The sequence below is a fragment of the Archocentrus centrarchus genome, chromosome 13 (assembly GCF_007364275.1).
Source record: "Archocentrus centrarchus isolate MPI-CPG fArcCen1 chromosome 13, fArcCen1, whole genome shotgun sequence".
NCBI lineage: Eukaryota > Metazoa > Chordata > Actinopteri > Cichliformes > Cichlidae > Archocentrus > Archocentrus centrarchus.
This window is the reverse complement of record NC_044358.1, coordinates 21,750,445-21,778,305: the sequence shown is the minus strand read 5'-3', so window position 1 is coordinate 21,778,305 and position 27,861 is coordinate 21,750,445. Positions and strand designations below refer to the sequence as shown.

Here is a 27,861-nt window from a genome sequence, read left to right as displayed (position 1 = left end):
TTCAAAGACAAAATAAAAAATACATATGAAAGCTAACCGTGGTTCTATGTTCTTATTATTGTAAGGACAGTGGAATGATTTTTTTTTAACTTAAAATTTATTGATATTTATTTATTTTTCTGCATGTCATTTTCTACTATACATGGAAACATTTTTATGATTCAGTGATGTGACCCATTATAGCTTTTTTAGTGTTCAGCTCTGGTCTCAACAGGATTATGTAACATTTTGGTCCAAACAGTGTGATCAAGAGTCCAAAACTTGAGGCCAGGATGGCAAATACCTCCACTGCATCTGCATAGTTTCCTGGTGAGCTGATATAAACAGGAACAAAGGCCACCCACACAGCACAGAAGATCAGCATGCTGAATGTGATGAGCTTGGCCTCATTGAAGCTATCAGGAAGATTTCTTGCCAGGAATGCAATTAGAAAACTGAGGAAAGCCAGTAAACCAATATAACCCAATAAGATTGCAAAACCAACAGTGGACCCAACTGCACACTCATAAACTATCTTATCATTGTGATATTGGGTGTTTTTATGTGGAACAGGAGAGGATGAGACAAGCCAGGCAGTGCAGATTGCTGCCTGAATAGAGGTAAGAAAGATAACTGTTCCTCTCTGCTGCATAGCACCAAACCACTTCAGACTGGCTCCCCCTCCTGGTTTGGAAGCTTTGAATACAGCCAGAACAACCATGGTTTTTACCAAGATGCATGAGACACAAAGCACAAAGCTGATCCCAAATGCTGCATGCCTGAGTTGGCATGTCCACAGCCTGGGTCGTCCGATGAACAGCAGTGAACACAGGAAACACAACTTAAGTGAGAGCAATAGCTGGAAACTAAGTTCTGAATTGTTGGCACGTACTATAGGTGTTCTGCGGTGGTAGATAAAGATCCCAAGAACAACAGCACATATAAATGTGCCCAGCAGTGAGGTTGCTGTCAAACAAATACCCAGAGGCTCATGGTAGGAGAGGAACTCTGTCTTCTTAGGTACACAGTGGTCACGCTGGGGGTTTGACCAAAAATCCTCTGGACAACTGGTGCACTCCAATGAGTCTGACAAAAAGAACAAAATGGTGAAATGCATAATATATTCAATATTAATTAAATTAAATATCCCATGTTGAAACATAATTACTTACTGCTCTTATTAGTGATTTTCCCCTCAGAACAAGGGATGCAATCAAAACAGCATTCAGGTTCCCCTTTCTTTCTCACCATGTGGGTACCAGGAGGACAGCTCTCACTGCATACTGATCGAGGTGCCTATTGGATAAGATTAAATATAACCTGCTATAATGGCATACACTGTACATGTGAAAAAAGATAAAAGTGTGGAAAAAACATATATAACCTTTTTGGATTCAAAGTTCCAGAAGATTTTGTCTTCATCAAGTATGAGTTCTTCATCTTTGAAAGCTGACCTCTTAACCTCACCCACATGCTGAACTTTAGTGCTTCCATCAGGGAGCCACAACCAGTTCATCACATCGTAAATTGGCACTACATCACCATTCTCATCAAATGACACTTGATCACCAAATGCAGTGGTGAAGTTCACCCTTTCCAAGTAATAAACAAGCTGTTAAAAATGGAAAAAATAAATTTTCACAGTGCAAATAGTGGCACTGTATTCTATGAATATTCAATTATAATATTACAGCTATATATTTGCATATAAATTAATTCAACATGAATAAAGTATATCACTAATAATACTATATATGCATACAGGGTAATAATCTCTCTTACATAATTACATTAACTACTCCTTTCCGAGTATGGCAAATCCATCCAGCTTGGTCACAATTAATGTCATGGCATTCTATTTAATCCTACAGTCTAAATTATGTTCTGAAAGTAATTAAAAAGCAAACAATTAAGTCATAAATGGAATGTATATTGATATCACACCTGCCATGGTTCAAGTGTTTGCAAAGTGGCACAACTGTTGCCACTGAAAGGCCCTCTTCCTGGCTTGCACCGCAGCATGTCATCAAGGGAATATGCCAGAGCATACACAGCTTTGTACACATTGTATTCAGGCCGGAGGCTGGAAGTGTCCAAGAACACAGTTTTCACATTTTCTAGATTTTCCTGTCCAGTACACAGTGCAGCTCCACCTTCCACCCAGCCTGCTGGAGCTGGTGCAAATCTGCACTGAAATGTGAATTCCCAAAACTGATTTACCTGAAATATATTTATTCATTTATTTATTTTTGCCAAATAATAGCAATATAGTATATAATACTTGCAACTGCAATAGTAAAAGGTTAGACTCTCACCATGCTATTTCCAGAGCCACTGTTGTAATGTAAGTCAGGACGTATTTGTAACAGGAATTCCCTGAGCCCTGGTATTTCACCTTGACGAATGGCGATGCCCAGTGTACCACTCAGGTATGGCATAAGCTGAGGTGTTTGGAGCACAGTAGCTTCTGTCCAGGCTTCACTGGCCATCCATTGTAGACCTGTTACATTCTGCCTCATTACCTGTCCATTGTATTATAGCAAGTACTTTAGTGACATTATAAAGCCACTGAAGTAGTTGCACATCTTGCGAAATAATTGTATATGGTCAGTACCCATTCAAACAAGCATGTAAAACATGTATTACATAGTATAGTAATCCAGATCTTTGTAACTAATAATAATCAAATATTTTTAAAGCCAAACCTCTTCCATAAGGTTTATAATGCCACTCTCGTGTGAAAAGACAATAACAACTCGAGCTGTGGATTTTTTCATCACATCCACAATCCTCCTGATTTCATCTGTGTCTTTGTTCCAGGGCAAAACCTCAAAGTAAGCAAGGCAGCCTTCACCTAACACACTTAGCTCAGATTGGAAGGATCTGGCTGCGTGAAGTCCATAATCATCATCACTGACAAGCAGACCTGCCCAAGTCCAGCCGAAATGTTTTAGAATCTGAATCATAGCGTGTACCTAAGTGAATACAGATTAAAGGATAAATCCACAGACTTAAGTGCATCTTTCATTTGTTCATCAGCTTTTACAGCATACCACATCATTATCATTGCAAGTTTCTTTTTACAATTTTTACATCATGTCTTCTGTTGTAAAACAGGTATTTTCTTCTTGAAAATTCTTAAGTTTTTCATTTAAATTGGATTGACAGAATTTCACCTGGAAAGCATCACTTGGGATCGTCCTAAAGAATGATGGATACTTTTGGCGGTTGCTCAGGCAGGAACATGTGGCAAAATAACTGACCTGTGAAAAGTACAGCCTGTGCATTTTAAAAACATTCAAAGCCTTTACTGGCTCCTTCAAAATTTTCAGGATGAGGTCATTGTTATTGTCATTAAGTTTACAATTAAATCAATATAATTAAAAACAAAAAGAGTGGATGATTAAGCAGAATATTTACCATAGGTACTCTGTACAATCCTAAGACACTGGAGATTGCAATAGAATGTGAAGAGGGGGAATCACCCACAATTCCTAGGACTGGAAGATTTCCAACACATGTATCATGTAATAGAAGTTGCTCTTTTTGACCACTGACTAATGAAAACGCTGCACGGAATCCAATTCCAAGGTTAATGCAGTTATCATATAGAGTGTATCCCAGAGTCACATTAGGTAGCAGGTTGGAGTTTCTGTTGATCTCATCAACAACAAAAGCCATCGTTTGTGCAAGCCTAAATCCTAGGACATAAAAACTAACAAAAAAATGTTTATTAAAAATACAACAGGATATTTGTAAAATGTGTTGCAAAACTAATAATGAAGAAGACTGAATAGCAACAATTAGATATTTGAATGAAAAAATAAAGAAAATACATCATTCATGATACATGCATTTTTTCTGAATGTAATTAATGAATAAAGTGTAATTAAATTAGATGTAAAATACATATTTATATTGGCATCGATTTGACTCAGTTTTTTTTTCCTCTGGTATAGTTACCCATGGCAAGTAGGCTGTTGTGGTTCTGAGGTAAAAGACAGGTCAGGAACACTTGAAAGAAAGTGGACTGGAAAGAGTCCACCCAGAATGACATCTCCACTCTTGTGCATTCCATTTAGAAGAAATTGTCCCTGTAACTGACAGGAGGAGGGAAACAAAGAAGGAGATATGGCAGAGGAAAAGTAGGAATACAGCAAAATCAGCAAGATCAAACTGGTTTGTAAAAATGACCACATGGCAGCTTTCTGATCCTTTGAGCCTAGTCATGACATTTTATGACTTTGCCATTCCCCTTTACAAACATGCTGTGTTTAGATATCCCCTATCAGGGAAAAAGGAGGCGGGGCAGGGCGTAAAATAGATTTCATTTGAGACTGCTGTTGTTGAGTGAGTTAGTTATCAACAAGAACTGTTTTGGGAATTTTATATATATATATATATATATGTATATTAGGGGTGGGACTCGATTAAAAAAATTAATCGAATTAATTTAAGCTTTGTAATTAATTAATCGAAAGTAATCGCATTTTAATCGCATTTCAATATTTAACATGATAAATATTAATTTAAGTTTAGTTGATGAATGAATCAATATACATAAGCTTAAACTTCAAGATTTTGTTTTTTTCCCACCAGTCTACTACACAGACCAACGAAGGGTGGAAGTGCTCCTGTGATAAGCAAACTCCTGAAATTAAAGTTAAGTATCATAACTGGATACAGTAGTTTTATTCAACCTTAATGTCTCACTTGTTATAGTTGGAAATTAATCATTCTCTCAGCTGTATTCCTTGATGTTGAAATGTGTTATGCTTGTTTTAACAGCTTATTTTGAATTAAAGACTTAAAATTAAACCACAAAAAGGAGAAAAAGTTCGTTCTCCGTTTAACCAGCTGCTCTTACACAGCTGTGCTTCGCACTCACGGTTGCTAGGCGACATGAGCTACGCAGAGGTGACGGCAGTCGATGCTGATATGAAGGCTAGCCGCTCACTTCCGGCCTTTGTGGGCTGCGAAAGACGTGGGTCGGGTCCTTCGCAGGATGCAGCCCCTAATTTGGACATTGTGCGTCGATATAATCTGTATGCCTGGAACTCGTGCACTGAGAAACGTTCCATGGTGCAAAGTGCGATTAAAATGCGTTAAAAATTTTAACGCGTTAATTTCCCTGTAATTAATTAATTGAAATTAACGCGTTAAAGTCCCACCCCTAATATATATATATATATATACATATATATATTATGGAATGCCGTTTAGGAAATATTATATATATATATATATATTAAAATGAGAGTCTGAATATATAGAATGAAAGTCTGAATATATTGAATGAACTCTGAATATATAGAATGAAAGTCTGAATATGCTGAATGAAAGTCTGAATATATTGAATGAACTCTGAATATACTTTCGGGGGATCACACTACTCAGCCTCCCCGGTAAGGTCTATGCCAGGGTGCTGGAAAGGAGGGTGCGTCCGTTAGTTGAACCTCGGATTCAGGAGGAACAATGCGGTTTTCGTCCTGGTTGTGGAACGCTGGACCAGCTCTTTATCCTCTCAAGGATATTCGAGTGTGCGTGGGAGTTTGCCCAACCAGTCTACATGTGCTTTGTGGACTTGGAGAAGGCATTTGACCGTGTTCCTCGGGGTGTTCTTTGGGAGGTTCTGCGGGAGTATGGGGTGTCTGGCCCATTGTTGCGGGCCATTCAGTCCTTGTACAACCACAGCGAGAGCTTGGTCCGTATAGCCGGTAATAAGTCGGATTTGTTTCCTGTGGGTGTTGGACTCCGTCAGGGCTGCCCTTTGTCACCAATTCTGTTCATAATTTTTATGGACAGAATTTCTAGGCGTAGCCAGGTGGCGGAAGGCTTCTTCCTTGGTGGCCTCAGAGTCTCATCTCTGCTTTTCGCAGATGATGCGCTTCTGTTGGCTTCATCAGGGGGGGGCCTCCAGCTCGCAGTGGAACGGTTCGCAGCCGAGTGTGAAGCGGCTGGCATGAGAATCAGCACCTCTAAGTCTGAGGCCATGGTCCTCAGCCGGAAAAGGGTGGAGTGCCATCTCCGGCTCAGGAACGAGTTCTTGCCTCAAGTGGAGGAGTTTAAGTATCTCGGGGTCTTGTTCACGAGTGATGGGAGAAGGGAACGGGAGATCGACAGGCGGATCGGGGCTGCTTCTGCAGTGATGCGGACGCTGCACCGGTCCGTCGTGGAGAAGAGGGAGCTTAGCGTAAAAGCGAAGCTCTCGATTTACCGGTCGATCTACGTTCCTACCCTCACCTATGGTCACGAGCTTTGGGTAGTGACCGAAAGAACAAGATCGCGAATACAAGCGGCAGAAATGAGTTTCCTTCGAAGGGTGGCTGGCCTCTCCCTTAGAGATAAGGTGAGGAGTGCGGCCATCCGGGAGGGGCTCAGAGTAGAGCCGCTGCTCCTCCACATCGAAAGGAGCCAGTTGAGGTGGCTCGGGCATCTGATTAGGATGCCTCCTGGCCGCCTCCTGGGTGAGGTGTTCCGGGCATGTCCCACCGGCCCCGTGGTAGACCCAGGACACGCTGGAGAGATTATGTATCTCGGCTGGCCAGGGAACGCCTTGGGGTCCCTCCGGATGAGCTGGAGGAGGTGGCTGGGGAGAGGGAAGCCTGGGCTTCTCTGCTTAGGCTTCTGCCCCCGCGACCCGGCCCCGGATAAGCGGAAGAAAATGGATGGATGGATGGATGGAGTTGAACACAGGAAGGGCTGGACGGGAGCCAGCAGAACAAACATCAACTCACTAAAAATGACTTGACTACACTAACTTTGCATAAACAAAGCATGGACATGTATCCAGATAAGATAAGCACACAGCGTGGAACTGATGATGACAACAATGACCTGACAAAAACAAAATGGCGAGAACACAGACAATATATGTATACACTAGGTAATGAGACAATGGGGAACACCTGTGAGGGAGACACAGGAAGCAAACTAGACATAAAGCACAAGGAACAAAGGACTGTCAAAATAAAACAGGAAGAGACCAAACAAAAAAGTAGATGTAGACATGTGCAGGTGTCTTATGCTAGTACCCTTTGTAAGTGTCACCCTGAAGTCACCCAGAGGGCGTGCCTTCAGAGCAGGCTGGATGCGCCACATCGAGGCCTGTCCCTCAGTTTTCTCTACTCTCAGGACAATCTTCCCCATACACTATGGTCTACACTCTCCTCTGGTTATCCCCCTGTTTCCACTAAGCTCTTCTTGATAACTAATTCAGTCACAGTGTTACCTAACTCTATCTGGACTCAAGAGCAATCTCACATCAAATGCATCCTCGGCCCTGCCCCTGCTCCTTCCTTTTTCCTGATGGATAGTATGCAAGATTAAGGAAAACTGCAGTATTGTATCACTTCCTGTTCCTTTTCCAGTTCCGGAGTATAGTGGTCTTTTGTTGTATCTTTTAGCTGTTTAATATGTGTAGCTATATTTATCTAGATCAGGGCTCTTCAACTCCAGGCCTCGAGAGCCCCTGTCCTGCAGGTTTTAGATGTACCTCTGCTTCAACACACCTGAGTCAAATATAAAAGTCATTAACAGGACTCTGGAGAACTTGACTGCATACTGAGGAGGTAATTCAGCCATTTGATTCAAGTGTGTTGGATCAGGGACACATCTAAAACCTGCAGGACACCGGCCCTCGAGACCTGGAGTTGAATACCCCTGTTCTAAGGTAAAGAATCCAACAATCAAATGAGCCCCTTTGAGATAGCACTTGGTGATTCAGGTGTGTTGGATCAGGGACAGATCTAAAACTTGCAGGACAGGGGCTCTCGAGGCCTGGAGTTGAAGAGCCCTGATCTAGATAATGACATATTTCAAGTGTCACATGCTTTATCCAAAGCACACTCTTTGCTGAATGGCATTCAATGCCATGTGCCAACACACTGCAGAGTAGCTACGTTAAAAACTCTGCGCCCAGTGAGGTAGATTATCTTGTCAATAGTTTTACATTCGCACTTTGTACGACTTTGGATATTGTGGTTCCTCTGAAAAGGAAAGCCTCAAATCAGACGTGCCTGACTCTGTGGTATAACTCACAAATGCACAGCTAAAAGCCATAACCCATAAGCTGGGGAGGAAACGGTGTTTCACTAATTATATATCATCATAACAGCAAATACCAAAACAGTTCTTATTGATAACTAACTCACTCAACAACAGCAGTCTCAAATGAAATCTATTTTAGGCCCTGCCCCGCCTCCTTTTTCCCTGATAGGGGATATCTAAACACAGCATGTTTGTAAAGGGGAATGGCAAAGTCATAAAATGTCATGACTAGGCTCAAAGGATCAGAAAGCTGCCATGTGGTCATTTTTACAAACCAGTTTGATCTTGCTGATTTTGCTGTATTCCTACTTTTCCTCTGCCATATCTCCTTCTTTGTTTTCCTCCTCCTGTCAGTTACAGGGACAATTTCTTCTAAATGGAATGCACAAGAGTGGAGATGTCATTCTGGGTGGACTGTTTCAAGTTCACTATTTTTCAAGTGTTCCTGACCTGTCTTTTACCTCCAGACCACAACAGCCTACTTGCGATGGGTAACTATACCAGAGGAAAAAAAACTGAGTAAAATCGATGCCAATATAAATATGTATTTTACATCTAATTTAATTACACTTTATTCATTAATTACATTCAGAAAAAAATGCATGTATCATGAATGATGTATTTTCTTTATTTTTTAATTCAAATATCTAATTGTTGCTATTCAGTCTTCTTCATTATTAGTTTTGCAACACATTTTACAAATATCCTGTTGTATTTTTAATAAACATTTTTTTGTTAGTTTTTATGTCCTAGGATTTAGGCTTGCACAAACGATGGCTTTTGTTGTTGATGAGATCAACAGAAACTCCAACCTGCTACCTAATGTGACTCTGGGATACACTCTATATGATAACTGCATTAACCTTGGAATTGGATTCCGTGCAGCGTTTTCATTAGTCAGTGGTCAAAAAGAGCAACTTCTATTACATGATACATGTGTTGGAAATCTTCCAGTCCTAGGAATTGTGGGTGATTCCCCCTCTTCACATTCTATTGCAATCTCCAGTGTCTTAGGATTGTACAGAGTACCTATGGTAAATATTCTGCTTAATCATCCAGTCTTTTTGTTTTTAATTATATTGATTTAATTGTAAACTTAATGACAATAACAATGACCTCATCCTGAAAATTTTGAAGGAGCCAGTAAAGGCTTTGAATGTTTTTAAAATGCACAGGCTGTACTTTTCACAGGTCAGTTATTTTGCCACATGTTCCTGCCTGAGCAACCGCCAAAAGTATCCATCATTCTTTAGGACAATCCCAAGTGATGCTTTCCAGGTGAAAATCTGTCAATCCAATTTAAATGAAAAACTTAAGAATTTTCAAGAAGAAAATACCTGTTTTACAACAGAAGACATGATGTAAAAATTGTAAAAAGAAACTTGCAATGATAATGATGTGGTATGCTGTAAAAGCTGATGAACAATTGAAAGATGCACTTAAGTCTGTGGATTTATCCTTTAATCTGTATTCACTTAGGTACACGCTATGATTCAGATTCTAAAACATTTCGGCTGGACTTGGGCAGGTCTGCTCGTCAGTGATGATGATTATGGACTCAACGCAGCCAGATCCTTACAATCTGAGCTAAGTGTGTTAGGTGAAGGCTGCCTTGCTTACTTTGAGGTTTTGCCCTGGAACAAAGACACAGATGAACTCCGGAGGATTGTGGATGTGATGAAAAAATCCACAGCTCGAGTTGTTATTGCCTTTTCACACGAGAGTGGCATGATAAACCTTATGGAAGAGGTTTGGCTTTAAAACTATTTGATTATTATTAGTTACAAAGATCTGGATTACTATACTATGTAATACATGTTTTACATGCTTGTTTGAATGGGTACTGACCATATACAATTATTTTGCAAGATGTGCAACTACTTCAGTGGCTTTATAATGTCACTAAAGTACTTGCTATAATACAATGGACAGGTAATGAGGCAGAATGTAACAGGTCTACAATGGATGGCCAGTGAAGCCTGGACAGCAGCTGATGTGCTCCAAACACCTCAGCTTATGCCATACCTGGGTGGTACACTGGGCATCGCCATTCGTCAAGGTGAAATACCAGGGCTCAGGGAATTCCTGTTACAAATACGTCCTGACTTACATTACAACAGTAGCTCTGGAAATAGCATGGTGAGAGTCTAACCTTTTACTATAGCAGTTGCAAGTATTACATACTATATTGCTATTATTTGGCAAAAATAAATAAATGAATAAATATATTTCAGGTAAATCAGTTTTGGGAATTCACATTTCAGTGCAGATTTGCACCAGCTCCAGCAGGCTGGGTGGAAGGTGGAGCTGCACTGTGTACTGGACAGGAAAATCTAGAAAATGTAAAAACTGTGTTCCTGGACACTTCCAGCCTCCGGCCTGAATACAATGTGTACAAAGCTGTGTATGCTCTGGCATATTCCCTTGATGACATGCTGCGGTGCAAGCCAGGAAGAGGGCCTTTCAGTGGCAACAGTTGTGCCACTTTGCAAACACTTGAACCATGGCAGGTGTGATATCAATATACATTCCATTTATGACTTAATTGTTTGCTTTTTAATTACTTTCAGAACATAATTTAGCCTGTAGGATTAAATAGAATGCCATGACATTAATTGTGACCAAGCTGGATGGATTTGCCATACTCCGAAAGTAGTAGTTAATGTAATTATGTAAGAGAGATTATTACCCTGTATGCATATATAGCATTATTAGTGATATACCTTATTCATATTGAATTAATTTATATGCAAATATATAGGTGTAATATTATAATTAAATTTTCATAGTCTCGATAGCCGGGGATCAGTCCGCCAGGGCCTCTGCCCTTGGCCTCCGCCCGACACACATTGCACCCGACCCCTACGACTCCTCCTGCGGGTGGTGGGCCTACAGGAGGGCGGGCCCATGTAACCTCTTTGGGCTGCGTCCGGCCGAGCACCATGGGCTAATGCCCGGCCACCAGACACTCTCCCTCGAGCTCCCTCCCCAGGCCTGGCTCCAGGGTGGGGCCCCAGTAACCCTATCCCGGGCAGGGTCAACTGTTCCCTTGCTGTTACAAACATAGGGATCTTCTGAACCGCTCTTTGTCTGGACCCTCACCCAGAACCAGTTTGCCATGGGAGACCCTACCAGGGGGACAAGCCCCCGGGCAACATAGCTCCTGGGATCACTGGGACACACAAACCCCTCCACCACGATAAGGTGGCGATTCACGGAGGAGGCATCGAAGTGATTTTGGCAAACCATCAGTCAACTCAGGAGGGGAAAGCAGTGCTCCACTCACACGGTTTCTAGTGTGGGTGGGGTGCTGCTGACTTCAACTGAGGCTATAGTCGGACGGTGGAAGGAATACTTCGAGGACCTCCTGAATCCCACTGACACGCCTTCTGTAGTGGAAGCAGAGTCTGGGGACGAGGGAGATGACTTGAACATCACTGGGGGTGAGGTCACTGAGGTAGTTAAACAACTCCTTGGTGGCAGGGCCCCTGGGGTGGACGAGATTCGCCCTGAGTTCCTGACGGCTCTGGATGTTGTAGGGCTGTCTTGGTTGACACGCCTCTGCAACATCGCGTGGATATCTAGGGCAGTGCCATTGGATTGGCAGACCGGGGTTGTGGTCCCCATCTTTAAGAAGGGAGACCGGAGGGTGTGGTCCAACTTTCGGGGCATCACACTCCTCAGCCTCCCCAGAAAGGTCTATGCCAGGGTGCTGGAAAGGAGGTTCCGTCCGTTAGTCGAACCTTGGATTCAGGAGGAACAATGCGGTTTTCGTCCTGGTCACGGAACGCTGGACCAGCTCTTTATCCTCTCAAGGATATTCGAGTGTGTGTGGGAGTTTGCCCAACCAGTCTACATGCGCTTTGTGGACTTGGCAAAGGCATTCGACCGTGTCCCTCGGGGTATCCTTTGGGAGGTCCTGCGGGAGTATGGGGTGTCTGGCTCGTTGTTGCAGGCCATTCAATCTCTGTACAACCGCAGTGAGAGCTTGGTCCGTATAGCCGGTAATAAGTCAGATTCGTTTCTTGTGGGTGTTGGACTCCGTCAGGGCTGCCCTTTGTCACCAATTCTGTTCATAATTTTTATGGACAGAATTTCTAGGCGTAGCCAGGTGGCGGAAGGCTTCTTTCTTGGTGGCCTCAGAGTCTCATCTCTGCTCTTTGCAGATGATGCGTTCCTGTTGGCTTCATCAGGGGGTGGCCTCCAGCTCGCAGTAGAACGGTTCGCAGCCGAGTGTGAAGCGGCCGGCATGAGAATCAGCATCTCTAAGTCTGAGGCCATGGTCCTCAGCTGGAAAAGGGTGGAGTGCCCTCTCCGGCTCAGGAACGAGTTCTTGCCCCAAGTGGAGGAGTTCAAGTATCTCGGGGTCTTGTTCACGAGTGATGGGAAAAGGGAGCGGGAGGTCGACAGACGGATCGGGGCTGCTTCTGCAGTGATGCGGATGCTGCACCAGTCTGACGTGGTGAAGAGGGAGCTTAGTGTAAAAGCGAAGCTCTCGATTTACCAGTCGATCTACGTTCCTACCCTCACCTATGGTCACGATCGCGAATATAAGCGGCAGAAATGAGTTTCCTTCGAAGGGTGGCTGGCGTCTCCCTTAGAGATAAGGTGAGGAGTGCGGCCATCCGGGAGGGGCTCAGAGTAGAGCCGCTGCTCATCCACATCCAAAGGAGCCAGTTGAGGTGGCTCGGGCATCTGATTAGGATGCCACCTGGCCACCTCTTGGGTGAGGTGTTCCGGGCATGTCCCACCGGGAGGAGGCCCCGTGGTAGACCCAGGACACGCTGGAGAGATTATATCTCTTGGCTGGCCTGGGAACGCCTTGGGGTCCCTCCGGATGAGCTGGAGGAGGTGGCTGGGGAGAGGGAAGCCTGGGCTTCTCTGCTTAGGCTCCTGCCCCCGCGACCCGGACCCGGATAAGCGGAGGAGAATGAATGGATGGATGGATGGATGGATGGATGGATGGAATTTTCATAGAATACAGTGCCACCATTTGCACTGTGAAAAGTAATTCATTTTTTCCATTTTAACAGCTTGTTTATTACTTGGAAAGGGTGAACTTCACCACTGCATTTGGTGATCAAGTGTCATTTGATGAGAATGGTGATGTAGTGCCAATTTACGATGTGATGAACTGGTTGTGGCTCCCTGATGGAAGCACTAAAGTTCAGCATGTGGGTGAGGTTAAGAGGTCAGCTTTCAAAGGTGAAGAACTCATACTTGATGAAGACAAAATCTTTTGGAACTTTGAATCCAAAAAGGTTATATATGTTTTTTCCACACTTTTATCTTTTTTCACATGTACAGTGTATGCCATTATAGCAGGTTATATTTAATCTTATCCAATAGGCACCTCGATCAGTATGCAGTGAGAATTGTCCTCCTGGTACCCACATGGTGAGAAAGAAGGGAGAACCCAAATGCTGTTTTGATTGCATCCCTTGTTCTGAGGGGAAAATCACCAATAAGAGCAGTAAGTAATTATGTTTCAACATGGGATATTTAATTTAATTAATATTGAATATATTATGCATTTCACCATCTTGTTCTTTCTGTCAGACTGTTTAGAGTGCACCAGTTGTCCAGAGGATTTTTGGTCAAACCCCCAGCGTGACCATTGTGTACCTAAGAAGACAGAGTTCCTCTCCTACCATGAGCCTCTGGGTATTTGTTTGACAGCAACCTCACTGCTGGGCACATTTATATGTGCTGTTGTTCTTGGGATCTTTATCTACCATCGCAGAACACCTATAGTACGTGCGAACAATTCAGAACTTAGTTTCCAGCTATTGCTCTCACTTAAGTTGTGTTTCCTGTGTTCACTGCTGTTCATTGGACGACCCAGGCTGTGGACATGCCAACTCAGGCATGCAGCATTTGGGATCAGCTTTGTGCTTTGTGTCTCGTGCATCCTGGTAAAAACCATAGTTGTTCTGGCTGTATTCAAAGCTTCCAAACCAGGAGGGGGAGCCAGTCTGAAGTGGTTTGGTGCTATGCAGCAGAGAGGAACAGTTATCTTTCTTACCTCTATTCAGGCAGCAATCTGCACTGCCTGGCTTGTCTCATCCTCTCCTGTTCCACATAAAAACACCCAATATCACAATGATAAGATAGTTTATGAGTGTGCAGTTGGGTCCACTGTTGGTTTTGCAATCTTATTGGGTTATATTGGTTTGCTGGCTTTCCTCAGTTTTCTAATTGCATTCCTGGCAAGAAATCTTCCTGATAGCTTCAATGAGGCCAAGCTCATCACATTCAGCATGCTGATCTTCTGTGCTGTGTGGGTGGCCTTTGTTCCTGTTTATATCAGCTCACCAGGAAACCATGCAGATGCAGTGGAGGTATTTGCCATCCTGGCCTCAAGTTTTGGACTCTTGATCACACTGTTTGGACCAAAATGTTACATAATCCTGTTGAGACCAGAGCTGAACACTAAAAAAGCTATAATGGGTCACATCACTGAATCATAAAAATGTTTCCATGTATATTTTCTGCATAAAATGACATGCAGAAAAATAAATAAATATCAATAAATTTTAAGTTAAAAAAAAATCATTCCACTGTCCTTACAATAATAAGAACATAGAACCACGGTTAGCTTTCATGTGTATTTTTTGTTTTGTCTTTCAAGATGCACTTAAAATAAATTTCACTTTTCAAATGCTAGTATTAACTCTGTGACACTTCATTGTGGTCTTTTACTATTAAAATTTGCAGCAGCTTAAACTATTAAAGGAGGTATTTGGCATTACAAACACGTACATGGAGGTGATTAGTGTGACTGTCATAGTTTGAAAGGTCGCCTGACATAATGAAATCTGTTAAAATTGACATATCTCACTTTGCAGGTCCTCTTCCAGATCCTCACATCATTCGTCCTCCACATGCTCCATTGCCAGATGTGTAAAATGTATAAAAATATGCAATTTAAATGTAAAAGATGTACATATGCATATCACTCAAGACAAGCTATATATATATATATATATATATATATATATATATATATATATATATATATATATATATATATATATATATATATATATACATATATATATATATACATACATACATACATACATACGTATATATATATATATATATATATATATATATATATATATATATATATACACATACATACATACATACATACATACATATATATATATATATATATATATATATAGCTGGAAGCAGCTGTATGTGTTCTGTGAGATTTCGCAAAAGCAACTCGGGATCTCGCAAAAGTTTTGGCCACCCCCACCCCGCCGGCAGAGAGGAGAAGGGGGTGGGGCAGGCTGTGTGTGTTTTTTTTCTCCCATTTTTGTTTTTTTTTTCCCGATGTCCCTTGCGGGGTTCCGTAGTCACCCAGCCCCTCCATCTCCGGTGTTTATTTACATATTTCCCTGAGAAATCCTTTGACTTCCACCACTGGTCTCCGGCCGGCCCCCTGTACTGCTTCGTCTTCATCTACCCAATACACACACACACACCTAAGGAGTCCTGCAAGGAACATGAGGCTGAGACGGTAGATGGCTCCAGGACCATCCCTGAAGAGGCCTGTGTGGCTGCAGGGGTAGATGGCCCTTCATCAAACTCCAGGACCATGTCTGTGGCTGCTGTGGAAGTGTCTGACTCCTCATTTTGGACAGTGGGTGCTCCAGCTCCAAAATATTTCAGAAGTACCCCTGAATTTACAATTAAGATAATATTATATGTTAGATGACACTTACAACACACATGCAGCCTATTAAAATGACCATGATGCACTTTATTAACATTTGTTAACATCCTATTAACTAAGCACAACACACAACAATTTATTTTAAAAGATATATGACATGTAGCTTACAAAATGCTATGTCAATGTATATTATATGTTATTCAATTTAGCATAGCCTATAGCAATAAAAACAAATCCTCAGTCAGGACATATGTGTGAATTTGCACTTGTGTTGCAAACACAAACCAGACTATGTTGTCTGGGTGAAATTAGTTGCATGACATGATGCCTCAATTCTAATTCTAATTCAGCAAAACTAAAAACCAAATACAGTCGCCCTCTGTGACTAATTAGCAACATATTAGGAAGAGGCTAATAAATAGCCTATAGCCTAATGTCAATCACGTCACTCACAGAAATCTGCATACCTTTATGCTTTGCCCGTTTCTCCTCTTCTTCTTTTCTTCTTTTTCTAAACTGTGCACCTGATGGCTTCTTTGGTCTTTTACGTTGATCCATATTACCTTTTCGACAACAGTCCCTTCCCCCGTCAATCAACCAGAGTCACGTGACGTAAACAAAATCACGTAGCCAATTTTTTTTTTTTTTTACATTTTTCACATAGCTAACCCAATTAATTATGAAGGTATGTGGGTCTATGTTAATTTTAGGAATGAAATACAATTTATTTTAAAGCAGTTTTTGTTGTGTGGCCTGGGATCAGTCTCTACCTAACCCCCAAAACTGGCGAGTTTTGTTTTGAGTTTTTTTTTTTTTGATGGCACTCTTGCGCCCTCAAATAGATTGCGCCCTGGGCAGTCGCCCACATTGCCCATAGCAAAAACCGGCCCTGTTTTAAATCATTCATCTTCCACAAATCCATCAAATTCTTCATCTTCAGTGTCTGAGTTGAACAGTTGGGCAATTTCAGCATCAAGCATGTCGGGTTCCCTCTTGTCATTATCCAAGTCAGTCTTGTTGTTACTGTTTTGTTTTGGTTGCGGCACACAGCAACCATTTAATTGTTAATAAAAGGGCAACTTTTGCTGGCAAGCTCTCGCCATCTTCTTCAACATCTTAACAGACGCTGCAATATATTCTTTATTAATGAGGTAAGAACAAGTCATTTTATATATAAGCCCTTCATAAATCCTGTGCACCAGTATATTTACCAATATAAACAAAGAAAAATATAAAAAAAAAAAAAAAAGGAAATCCCTTTTTGACTCAACACCGGAAACCTGAAAACTCCGCTGTCACCATGTTTTGGGTACATACAGCGCTCGTACTGTGTCCGGTCATACGCTCTGGTATCGCCCGGACCTCTCTTTGGCACTGAGAACAGCACACACACACCCGGGCCTCGATTCGTCCTTTAGCAACTTTTGAGACAGTCGACAGCGAGTTTTGTTACACAAAAGTTGGCAACAGCGCCGGCCGCTGATCACCAGATTGCGCACAAATATACGGGCCAGCATAGATGGAAATAGGCCGGAACATGTAGAATAAAATCCATCATAGTTTTCTGCAGTTTACTGCATACGGTTTCTATTTTTGAAACAATGCTTCCACTTCTTGTTGAATTATCTCTGGCGGATTTGGCTGGTTCCACACCTGCTGCGCCGTACTCGCAGCTTGTTCCTGTCTAATATCGTCAGTAGAGTCATTTTGTGAATCTATGAATCTCTATTTTAGAGAATTCAATGAGGCCTTTGAATTGATCTGCCAGACTGGAGGAAATATCGCTACAGACCACGTAATGGTGCAATGGTGTGGATTCTTCGGCCATCGGCGGTCAGACGGCAGCGCTCAACTATTTGAAAACCTGTTGTACGCTTACGCTCTGGAAAATGTCGATATTTGTTAACGTCCCTTACCAAAGTCACACTAAAACATTTCGACAGATTTTTGAGCGCAGTGTACCACATAAAATTGTTTCAAGGTCAGTAAGCACAACAAGAATTCATACATAAGGTGCACCGGATTATAAGGCGCACTGCCGATTTTTGAGGAAATTTAAGGATTTTAAGTGCGCCTTATAGCCCGAAAAATACGGTAGCGGCTGAATAAAATAATAGACAATTAAATAAATACATTAGACATTAGACAGATAGAAAGTGTCAGACTAACTTCCCACTCTCAATTTATCTTATGGAACTCGCTCCCATTGAAAATTAGACAGGCCTCTTCACTGACAACTTTTAAAACCTCTCTTAAGACCCACTTATTTCACCTGGCTTTTGACCAGGTTTGAGATGCTGATTTTAGTTGTTGTGTATTTATTTTGTATTTTAGTTCACCTAGTTATTTTATACTGTTTTATTATTTGATCCTTGATAAACTATGTATGTTATTGTTGCTTTTATCCTATGTTATTTTTATTTATTTATTTATTTTTATCTGCACTTCCCTTGTGTATTGTTGTCTTGTTTTCCTTTTTCAGCACTTTGGTCAGTGCTTGCTGTTTTTAAAGTGCTTTATAAATAAAATTGGCTTGGCTTGGCTGGCTTATCCTTGAAGGTTCAGCCACAGTATGTACAATTAAATGACACCACGTCCTGTTACTAATCTGGATAAAACTGCCTTGTAATGATTAGGGAAACATCAGGGGAGAAGGTGTGCTTCTTGTACAGGGCTTCTATCGCTGATGAGAGAAATCTGAGTCATGAGAACCAGACACTGGACGAGCCAATGACGAAGGCCAAACCACAGCACAGAGTATCTGTTTGGCTTGTAGATAGTGGCTGTATAAAAATGTTATGGTTAGCTAGAGATTTTGCTCTGTGGGGAGGGGAGCAACAGCCAGCTGCAGAGAAGGCCTGCATCTCCCTGAACCAAGAGCCCACGTGTACATGACTGATATCTTCTGATTCTTTAATATATTAAATGTCTTAATTTTTTTAATTAAAGTGTTTCAGGTGTATTCCTTCACAAATAAAAAACACAGGTAACAAGGCTGAAAGCTAAATTAAACAGAGCTGTTGCAATAGTCCCCCCCCCCCCCCCCCCCCCCCCCTCTCTCTCTGAGCTTGAAATCTGTGGACTCAGTGGTCTCTTCCATAAACAGCTAAAGATGTCATCGTTTTAGACTTCTGTTTGGCTAACTTTTGCTTTTATGTTCTGGCATTTTGTTGTGAAGCACTTTGTGATGTTTACCTTGAAAGGTGATATACAAATAAAATTTAATTGACTTACTTACTTAGTTACCCTGTACGTTGGTTGAACAACAATATTCATTCTTTCTTTATATTGACTGAAAAGTATAAAATATGAATTAACAAAACACAAAATGTAGGTTCTTGTTGACAACTTATTCACTGGCAGTGTTACTCAAGTAAAACATATTTTCCTGTTGGCCACTCGTTCACTCGCAGTATTACATAAATCTTTCCTGGATACAATAGCAGTCTCACATGAATCGAATTTTAGGCCCTGCCCCTGCTCCTTCTTTTTCCCAATGGGTGGTGTGTAAGTTTAATCAACACAGTTAAATAAAAGATGGCAGAGTCATAAAACCAAATGACTGTGCTCAGAAAATCAGAACGCCGTCATGTGGTTATTGTTACAAACCAGTTTCCTCTTTTTGTTTTTGTTGTATTCCTACTTTTCTTCTAATGTCTCCTCTTCTCTGTTTCCCTCCACTTGTCAGTTACAGGGACAATTTCATCTTAATGGGATGCACAAGAGTGGAGATGTCATTCTGGGTGGACTGTTTCAAGTTCACTTTTTTTCAAGTGTTCCTGACCTGTCTTTTACCTCACAACCACAACAGCCTACTTGCCACAGGTAAGTATGTCGGGAAAAAAAAGAAGAAAAAAAAGGAAACAGGTAGTCAACGCCAATATGAATATGTATTTTTTTTTTATCTTAAGTAATTGCACTTTGTGCATTAATATAATTCAAAAGTAAATGCATGTATCTTAAATGAAGCATCTTTGAAAATTTCTCTTGAATTGTTGTTGGTAATATTAGTAGTTTTGCAACATGTTATTCTGTTGTATCTTTCAATAATATATTTTTTTTTTGCTAGTGTTTATGACCTAGGATTTAGGCAGGCACAAACCATGGCCTTTGCTATTGATGAGATCAACAGAAACTCCAACCTACTACCTAATGTGACACTGGGATATACTCTGTATGATAACTGCATCAAACTTGGAATTGGTTTCCGTGCAGCATTGTCATTAGCCACTGGTCAAGAGGAGCAAATTATATTAGACGATACATGTGTTGGAAATCCTCCAGTCCTGGGGATTGTTGGTGATCCTTCCTCTACATATTCTATTGCTATCTCCACCATTTTAGGTTTGTACAGAGTACCCATGGTAAGTTTGAAGCCACTTTTAAAAGAGAAAGAAAGAAAGAAAGAAAGAAAGAAAGAAAGAAAGAAAGAAAGAAAGAAAGAAAGAAAGAAAGAAAGAAAGAAAGAAAAAGAGAAAAACAAAAAAATACAAAAATAAAAAACACTTAAAATGAAAAAGTTTTATCTGTTTTTTCACAGGTGAGTTATTTTGCCACATGTTCCTGCCTGAGTGACCATCAAAAGTATCCATCCTTCTTTAGGACGATTCCAAGTGATGCTTTCCAGGTGAAAATCACAAAAATTTAAAAAGAATAATGAAGGTTTTGCAACAGAACTCACACAAACACACACACACACACCCCCACACACACATACACACACACACACACACACATAGTTTGACACTATTTTCTTTATGGTCTCAAAGAAAAAGGCTAAAGTGCAATGATTCTGACGTGGTGTGCTGTGGAAGATAATTATCAGATATTCCAGTGAAAGATTTTGAATCTATGCACTTACCCTTCAAACTGTGTTCACTTAGGTACGTGCTATGGTTCAGATTCTAAACCACTTCGGCTGGACTTGGGTAGGTCTGCTCGTCAGTGATGATGATTATGGACTTCATGCAGCCAGATCATTACAATCTGAGCTCAGTCTGTCGGGTGAAGGTTGCCTGGCTTACGTCGAGGTTTTGCCCTGGGACAAAGACACAAATGAAATCAGGAGGATTGTGAACGTGATGAAAAAATCCACAGCTCGAGTTGTCATTGTCTTTGCACATCATAGTCGCATACTAATCCTTATGGAAGAGGTTTGGGTTTTAAACAATTTGATTATTACTAATTCTCAATCAGTCCACTGTGTTAAATATGTTTCATGTCTTTGTTTGAATGAGTGCAGAAAACTAATCATGTAGAATTAATTTGTAGGATGAGCATGTACTTTAATGGTATTATAATGTCACAAAACTAGTTGCTAGCTACAATATCACTTGGCATAATACAATGTGCAGGTACTGAAGCAAAATGTAACAGGTCTGCAGTGGATTGCCAGTGAATCCTGGACAGCAGGTGCTGATGTGCTCCAGACACCTCAGCTTATGACATACCTGGGTGGTACACTGGGCATTGCCACCCGTCGAGGAGAAATACCAGGGCTCAGGGAATTCCTGTTACAAATACGTCCTGACCTGCATCACAACAGTAACTATGGGAATAGCATGGTGAGAGTTTAACCTTTTATTATGGTAGCTGCAAGAATATATTCTTGTTTTCTTATAAAAACATGAAAAACATTTTCAATATATTTCAGGTGAATCAGTTTTGGGAATTCGCATTTCAGTGCAGATTTGCACCAGCTCCATCAGGCTGGGTGGAAGGTGGAGGTGCACTATGCACTGGACAGGAAGATCTAGAAAATGTGAACAGTGAGTTCTTGGACACTTCCGATCTCCGGCCTGAGTACAATGTGTACAAAGCTGTGTATGCTCTGGCATATTCCCTTGATGACATGCTGCGGTGCAAGCCAGGAAGAGGGCCTTTCAGTGAGAACAGCTGTGCCACTTTGCAAACACTGGAACCCTGGCAGGTGTGATATCAGTTTACACTCCACCTATGACTACATTGTTTGCTATGTTATTGCACTCAGAAAAGAATTTAGGCTCTAGGATTCACTACAATGCCAAGACATTAACTGTGAAAAAGCTAAATGTATTTTCTGTACTCCTTAGCTCTAATTACATCGATCCCAGTGGTTAATGTAATTAGATCAGGAAGATCATAACCTATGTATGTATTAGGGATGCGCCGATCCGATATTCAGTATTGGTCCAATCCTGACCTAAATTACTGGATCGGATATCGGAAAGAAATAAAAAATGCAATCCGATCCGATCCGACCCACATTAGCTGCATTACAGTTGTCTGTCATCGACTTCTTCTTGTGGGTTTGCGGTTGACCAAACCAACTTACAGCTGCATTACCGCCACCTACTGGAATGGAGTGGATCAGGAGTTAAACCTCCCCCCTCAGATTCTAAAAAGTTCTCTGTCGCTGCGACAGATTCCCTTTGACACCGAGTGGATCATCGCTGACATGTTTTTCCATGGCTCCACCGCTCTCTACCGTGTTTGTGTGTTGTGCTTGCTGTGCTGAGAATTTCAGCTGTTATTTTTTTTTCTCTACTTCAGCTTGCTAGCGAGCACCGCCATTAGCACTAGCGATCGTTCGGCACCATAAGGACCCCTTCCCCTTCAAAATATTTTTTATACTTTAATCCCTGATTAGTGACTAAATCTTGACATGCAGTAGAAACGTATGTAGGAGAATGCTTGTGAATACAAAGCATTACAACATTACGCTCACACAGCCTTGAGTTTTTCAACATAAACACTGATAACACAACAAGAGCAATCAGCTGTTTTACGTGCAGTCTGTCTGCACAAGCGCAAAGAGCTGGAGCTGGTGAGCTCAGATGGAGCGAAAGGAAATTTTTTTCTAGTGTCCGAAAGAAGCTTTTTTGACCCTGTAACCACCATTAAACCTTTACTGGGAAACACCTGGAGGGCCTTCATCAACCACCTGATCAGTAAGTGAAGAAAAGAGAACTTTGTAGCTGCTCCATCCACCCTGTTTGTTTCACACAGGGAAAAACTGCAGTACAGAAGTTAAAATATGCAGATGAACTGTTAATACGATAAAAGTATTTCTTATCAGTTACTTGGGTAATCGATGGAATAATCGATAGAATACTCAATTACTAAAATAATCGATAGTTGCAGCCCTAATGAAATTTGCAACATGTCATAAGCCAATGCATCACCTTCTCACATAGGAGCAACAGGTGATATTCAGGTGATAGAGCTATTGTGGTAAGTAAGTAAAGTTTATTTATATAGCGCTTGACACAGACAAGTCATAAAGCGCTGTACAATAATTAAAACACAATATCAAAAAAACAAAACAAAACATATAAAACACCATGTTAAAAACATATTAACATTACCATATTTAAAGAATAAACATAAAGTCAACAGAAAGCCTGGTTAAACAGAAAAGTTTTTTAAAAGACGCCTCAGAGCTAAATGGAGCTGTAGTGGTAAAGAGTTCCAGAGCTTTGGCGCCACTGCCTGAAAAGCTCTTTGCCCCATGGTCCTTAGCCTTGTACGTGGGACAACTAAAAGATTTTTATTTTGTTGTGTGAGAGACTTTTGACTTGCATCCAGGCATTTAAAAACAATTGTATTTTTTGTTTGTTTGTTTTTTAAAAAGATCGGATTTGTATCGGTATTGGCAGATATCTAAATGTAAAATATTGGCATCGGTATCGGACATAAAAAATTGGTATCACGCCATCCCTAGTATGTATACAGCGTCATTAATGAAGTGACTTTAAATTTTAGTTAAAATCTAGTGTATTTATGTATATAGGTAGGTATAATATTTTATATTAGATTATAGAATATCGAGTGTCACTGTTTATGCTGTGAAAAGTCATTTGTTTCTCATACATCCCTTTTTAACAGCTTGTTTATTACTTGGAAAGGGTGAACTTCACCACTCCATTCGGCGATCAAGTGTCATTTGATGAGAATGGTGATGTGATACCAATTTACGATGTGATGAACTGGTTGTGGCTCCCTGATGGAAGCACTAAAGTTCAGAATGTGGGTGAGGTTAAGAGGTCAGCTTTCAAAGGTGAAGAACTCATACTTGATGAAGACAAAATCTTTTGGAACTTTGAATCCAAAAAGGTTATATATCGTTATTCAGACTTTTATCTTTTATCACATGTACAGTATACATAATTCTAGGAGGTAATATTTAATTTCATCCTATAGCCACCTCGATCAATATGCAGTGAGAGCTGTCCTCCTGGTACCCACATGGTGAGAAAGAAGGGGGAACCTGAATGCTGTTTTGACTGCATCCCTTGTTCTGAGGGAAAAGTCACTAATAGGAGCAGTAGGTGTTTCAGCATGGTATATTTCATTTCATATATATTAAATATAGTATGGATTTCATCATCTTCCCCTTTCTGTCAGACTCCTTGCAGTGCACCAGTTGTCCAGAGGATTTTTGGTCAAACCCCCAGCGTGACCACTGTGTACCTAAGAAGACAGAGTTCCTCTCCTACCTTGAGCCTCTGGGTATTTGTTTGACAGCAACCTCATTGCTGGGCACATTTATATGTGCTGTTGTTCTTGGGATTTTTATCTACCATCGCAGAACACCCATAATACGGGCCAACAATTCAGAACTTAGTTTCCAGCTATTGCTCTCACTTAAGTTGTGTTTCCTGTGTTCACTGCTATTCATCGGACGACCCAGGCTGTGGACATGCCAACTCAGGCATGCAGCATTTGGGATCAGCTTTGTGCTTTGTGTCTCATGCATCCTGGTAAAAACCATGGTTGTTCTGGCTGTGTTCAAAGCCTCCAAGCCAGGAGGGGGAGCCAGTCTGAAGTGGTTTGGTGCTATGCAGCAGAGAGGAACAGTTCTGGTTCTTACATCTGTTCAGGCAGCCATCTGCACTACCTGGCTTGTCTCATCCTCTCCAGTTCCACATAAAAACACCCAATATCACAATGATAAGATAGTTTATGAGTGTGCAGTTGGGTCCACTGTTGGTTTTGCAGTTTTATTGGGTTATATTGGTTTGCTGGCTTTCCTCAGTTTTCTAATTGCATTCCTGTCAAGGAATCTTCCTGACAGTTTTAATGAGGCCAAGCTCATCACATTCAGCATGCTGATCTTCTGTGCTGTGTGGGTGGCCTTTGTCCCTGCTTATATCAGCTCACCAGGAAATCTTGCAGATGCAGTGGAGGTATTTGCCATCTTGGCCTCAAGTTTTGGACTCTTGATCACACTGTTTGGACCCAAATGCTACATAATCCTGCTGAGACCAGAGATGAACACAAAGAAAGCTATAATGGGTCGTGGCATTGAGTCATAAACAATTCATAAAATTTCAAAAAAACAGGCAAAATATACAGTACAGGCAGAAAAAAAATATATACATTTGAATTAATCAAATATTAATTTTAAATTGAATTAAATCATAAAGTTTTCCGTATAGAGTAGAAAACTACACAGTAAATAAATGAATAATATATTTAAACAACTGCATTGGGAAAAAACAGTCTTTCTGAAAGCACCATGAGAGTGAGAACATATGGTAGCTATTCTGCTTTCATATGTACGCTTCATTTTGTTAACCCCTTAACTGGCAGCAAAAAAATCACCTGACAAAAACTACATAACGCCTTCTGGTCATTATTGGCTCTGAACAACCCATTTCATAGCCTATTAATCGGCTGCGTCTGGTCCGCGGGCCGAATGAAGTGCATTTATATGGCAGGCTAGACCCGCCCATTTTGACTGACACCTCATTCGGCCAATCATGTTAAGAAATGGGTTTCCCAGAGCCAATAATACTCAGAGGGCGTCACGTAGCTTTGTCAGGTGATTTGGTGCAGCCAGTTACATGATTGGCCGAATGACGTGTCAATAAAAATGGGAGGGTCTAGCCTGCCATATAAAAGGGACTACAAACGGCCCGTCACCGGGCCCTTGCCAGTTAAGGGGTTAATCAAAATGCCACTAAAGTTTAAATCAGTTTTTAAATGCTAGTATTGACTCTGGGACACTTCATGGTGAAATTTAACCTTATGCATAATAGAACTGTAAAAGACATTGTCTGGTTCCTCAACATGACTGCACACCAGTGCACAAAGCAGGTCCATGAAAACATGGATGAGCAAGTTTGGTGTGGACCTGCACAGAGTCCTGACCTCAACCTGATAAAACACCTTTGTGAGTGGAGACTATGAGTCAAGCCTTCTCGTCCAACATTAATGTCTGACCTCACAAATGTGCTTCTGGAAGAATGGTCAAAAATTGCAGTAAACCTTTGGGAAAGCCTTCCCAGATGAGTTGAATCTGTTATAGCTGCAAAGGGAATGGGAATGTTACTGAAGTTAATGTGTGGGAAGGCAGATGAGTGAATACTTGTGGCAATATAGTGTATCACAGCAACCATTTTTCTTTTCATCTTTCTTTCATTCTTTGAATAGTGGTGGAAAACAAGCACCACATTCATGCTAAGATGATGAAAGCATATTTCAAAATGAAACACTGAACAAACTGATCAACAATAACCACATAAACCACAGTGGTGCATACAATATAAAATTAATATACACAATGTATCAAAAATAATAAAATGAAGAAATAACTTTGAAAAGAGTGTACAGTTGTGTCAACAATGTTGAAGTAAAAAGTAGTGCATGATGTCAAACAACATTATGATAACAGTCTGAACAAACTGATTTAATGGTACTTGACCAGTTTGAGTGGCAGCTTAAAACATCCACTCACCTCTGGATATGTCACATGCATATCATTCTCACCTTTTGAATGATAATTCAAACCTCATACTGTATTCAAATACAGTATGGCTCAAGAGCTCAGCAATCATGAATTATTAAGAAAATTAAAAATAATTAGGAAAAAATAAGACGCGGTTTCACCATAAACCTGGTGTGGATTTCTGCTGTTTTCCACATCCTGAAACAGATTATAAGACCAGCAAAACACTTAGAACCAGACCCCAAAGCCCAGGACCACCTGAACTCTCAACCTGCTGTGACATCAGCCATTAGCCAGAGTGCCTGCTGACCTGTTTAACCACTGTCTGTTATCACAGTTCACCAGAGCTATTCTCTGTGCAATGTGGAGTGTTCCTCTGTATGTTTAGCTGTAGTGAACATCCTCCAAGACAGAATTATTCCATCTAAGCTAGCTCAGTTGCTCATCACATATTTTGCTCATTTATAGTTATCACTAATAATGTGATATGCTGATTACCGCCATATGTTGTTATTGTTATTGAATTGTTATATGCTGTAGTAAAACTAAGTCAGTTAAACAAATCGTTGATATAATAATTTTATTTAGATCATGTGCATGCCCTGAATATATAATTTATAGATGTTTGTCCTTGTGTTAAGTTTCTTTAATGCAAATCTCACTGAAGGCCTCCTAGAAAATGTGGTCACTGTCTGTGTTAATATTAATTTCCAAAGCTACGACCAGTAAAACTGCAAGAAACAATACTGAAAACTTTAGGAATGTGGACATGTGATGCCAATCAGAAAGAACACAAACTGTTTGGGGCGGTTTTGATGTTCCTACAATAATGACTAACCTCATAAGTAAACAAGTCAATGACAATCATTAATTTCCTCTGAGTTATAATGGACATTTGAGGCATCCAATCGGAGAGACAAGCTAAAGAGTCTGATTCGTGTTGTGTTTTCACCATATCAGAGCAATTATACAGGATAGCAGAAACTTAAATAATGATGTGGACATCTAAGCACTTTCCACATACGAAAAAAAAAAACATAAAACAAACAAATCCAACCACCAACAAAAAGAAAACAAAGACAAACAAATTATGGGCAGATAATGCTGATGACAAATCAGAGTGCTGGCATCCCAAATCAGGGATCTGAACAAGAAGTAAATCACATTAGATCATATAATTCATGCATTTATGGAGTGCTAAACATCAACAAATGCATAAATTGAACATGAAGTGGCTACACAGTGCTTACAAAAACAAATTAACCTAATGCCTTCTGTTGTTAAATGAACATACACTAAACTGTGCAGCCACGTACCGCCATTTATCCTCAGTAAGACTGACATCTGCACAGAAGGGTAGAATAGTAGGACAACAAACAGAGTGATAAGGCCCATGTCAACAACTGGTAGACCTAGTATGACCTGAAGGAAA

General features: G+C 40.8%; 3 protein-coding genes across 3 annotated transcripts; 2 read left to right on the top strand and 1 right to left on the bottom strand.

Moving 5' to 3' along the window:
* Positions 1–154: 154 nt before the first annotated feature.
* On the bottom strand, positions 155–4,148 carry LOC115790433 (extracellular calcium-sensing receptor-like). The gene is made up of 9 exons (XM_030744252.1): positions 3,943–4,148; positions 3,400–3,694; positions 3,156–3,242; positions 2,685–2,954; positions 2,295–2,501; positions 1,924–2,199; positions 1,364–1,591; positions 1,152–1,275; positions 155–1,065 (listed from the first exon to the last, which is right to left on the bottom strand). The coding sequence occupies exons 1-9, from the start codon at positions 4,050–4,052 to the stop codon at positions 155–157; spliced, it is 2,508 nt and encodes an 835-aa protein (XP_030600112.1). The 5' UTR covers positions 4,053–4,148.
* Positions 4,149–8,313: 4,165 nt separating this feature from the next.
* On the top strand, positions 8,314–14,498 carry LOC115790432 (extracellular calcium-sensing receptor-like). Its single transcript, XM_030744251.1, has 9 exons — positions 8,314–8,519; positions 8,768–9,062; positions 9,220–9,306; positions 9,508–9,777; positions 9,961–10,167; positions 10,263–10,538; positions 13,062–13,289; positions 13,378–13,501; positions 13,588–14,498. The coding sequence occupies exons 1-9, from the start codon at positions 8,410–8,412 to the stop codon at positions 14,496–14,498; spliced, it is 2,508 nt and encodes an 835-aa protein (XP_030600111.1). The 5' UTR covers positions 8,314–8,409.
* Positions 14,499–19,307: 4,809 nt separating this feature from the next.
* LOC115790431 (extracellular calcium-sensing receptor-like) lies at positions 19,308–25,014 on the top strand. Its single transcript, XM_030744250.1, has 9 exons — positions 19,308–19,543; positions 19,788–20,082; positions 20,259–20,345; positions 20,602–20,871; positions 21,073–21,282; positions 21,372–21,647; positions 23,585–23,762; positions 23,901–24,023; positions 24,104–25,014. The coding sequence occupies exons 1-9, from the start codon at positions 19,308–19,310 to the stop codon at positions 25,012–25,014; spliced, it is 2,586 nt and encodes an 861-aa protein (XP_030600110.1).
* The last annotated feature ends 2,847 nt before the right edge of the window (positions 25,015–27,861 follow it).

Bases quoted from the DNA above. Each gene is read 5' to 3' on its own strand.
- LOC115790433 (XM_030744252.1), bottom strand. From the start codon at position 4,052: ATGCACAAGAGTGGAGATGTCATTCTGGGTGGACTCTTTCCAGTCCAC. The intron at 2,200-2,294 runs GTGAGAGTCTAA...AATATATTTCAG, and splicing joins GTGGCTCTGGAAATAGCATG to GTAAATCAGTTTTGGGAATT. The intron at 1,592-1,923 runs GTGTGATATCAA...CATTTTTAACAG, and splicing joins AAACACTTGAACCATGGCAG to CTTGTTTATTACTTGGAAAG.
- LOC115790432 (XM_030744251.1), top strand. From the start codon at position 8,410: ATGCACAAGAGTGGAGATGTCATTCTGGGTGGACTGTTTCAAGTTCAC. The intron at 8,520-8,767 runs GTAACTATACCA...TTTTTTTGTTAG, and splicing joins CAACAGCCTACTTGCGATGG to TTTTTATGTCCTAGGATTTA. The intron at 9,307-9,507 runs GTGAAAATCTGT...GTATTCACTTAG, and splicing joins TCCCAAGTGATGCTTTCCAG to GTACACGCTATGATTCAGAT.
- LOC115790431 (XM_030744250.1), top strand. From the start codon at position 19,308: ATGTGGTTATTGTTACAAACCAGTTTCCTCTTTTTGTTTTTGTTGTAT. The intron at 19,544-19,787 runs GTAAGTATGTCG...TTTTTTTGCTAG, and splicing joins CAACAGCCTACTTGCCACAG to TGTTTATGACCTAGGATTTA. The intron at 21,648-23,584 runs GTGTGATATCAG...CCTTTTTAACAG, and splicing joins AAACACTGGAACCCTGGCAG to CTTGTTTATTACTTGGAAAG.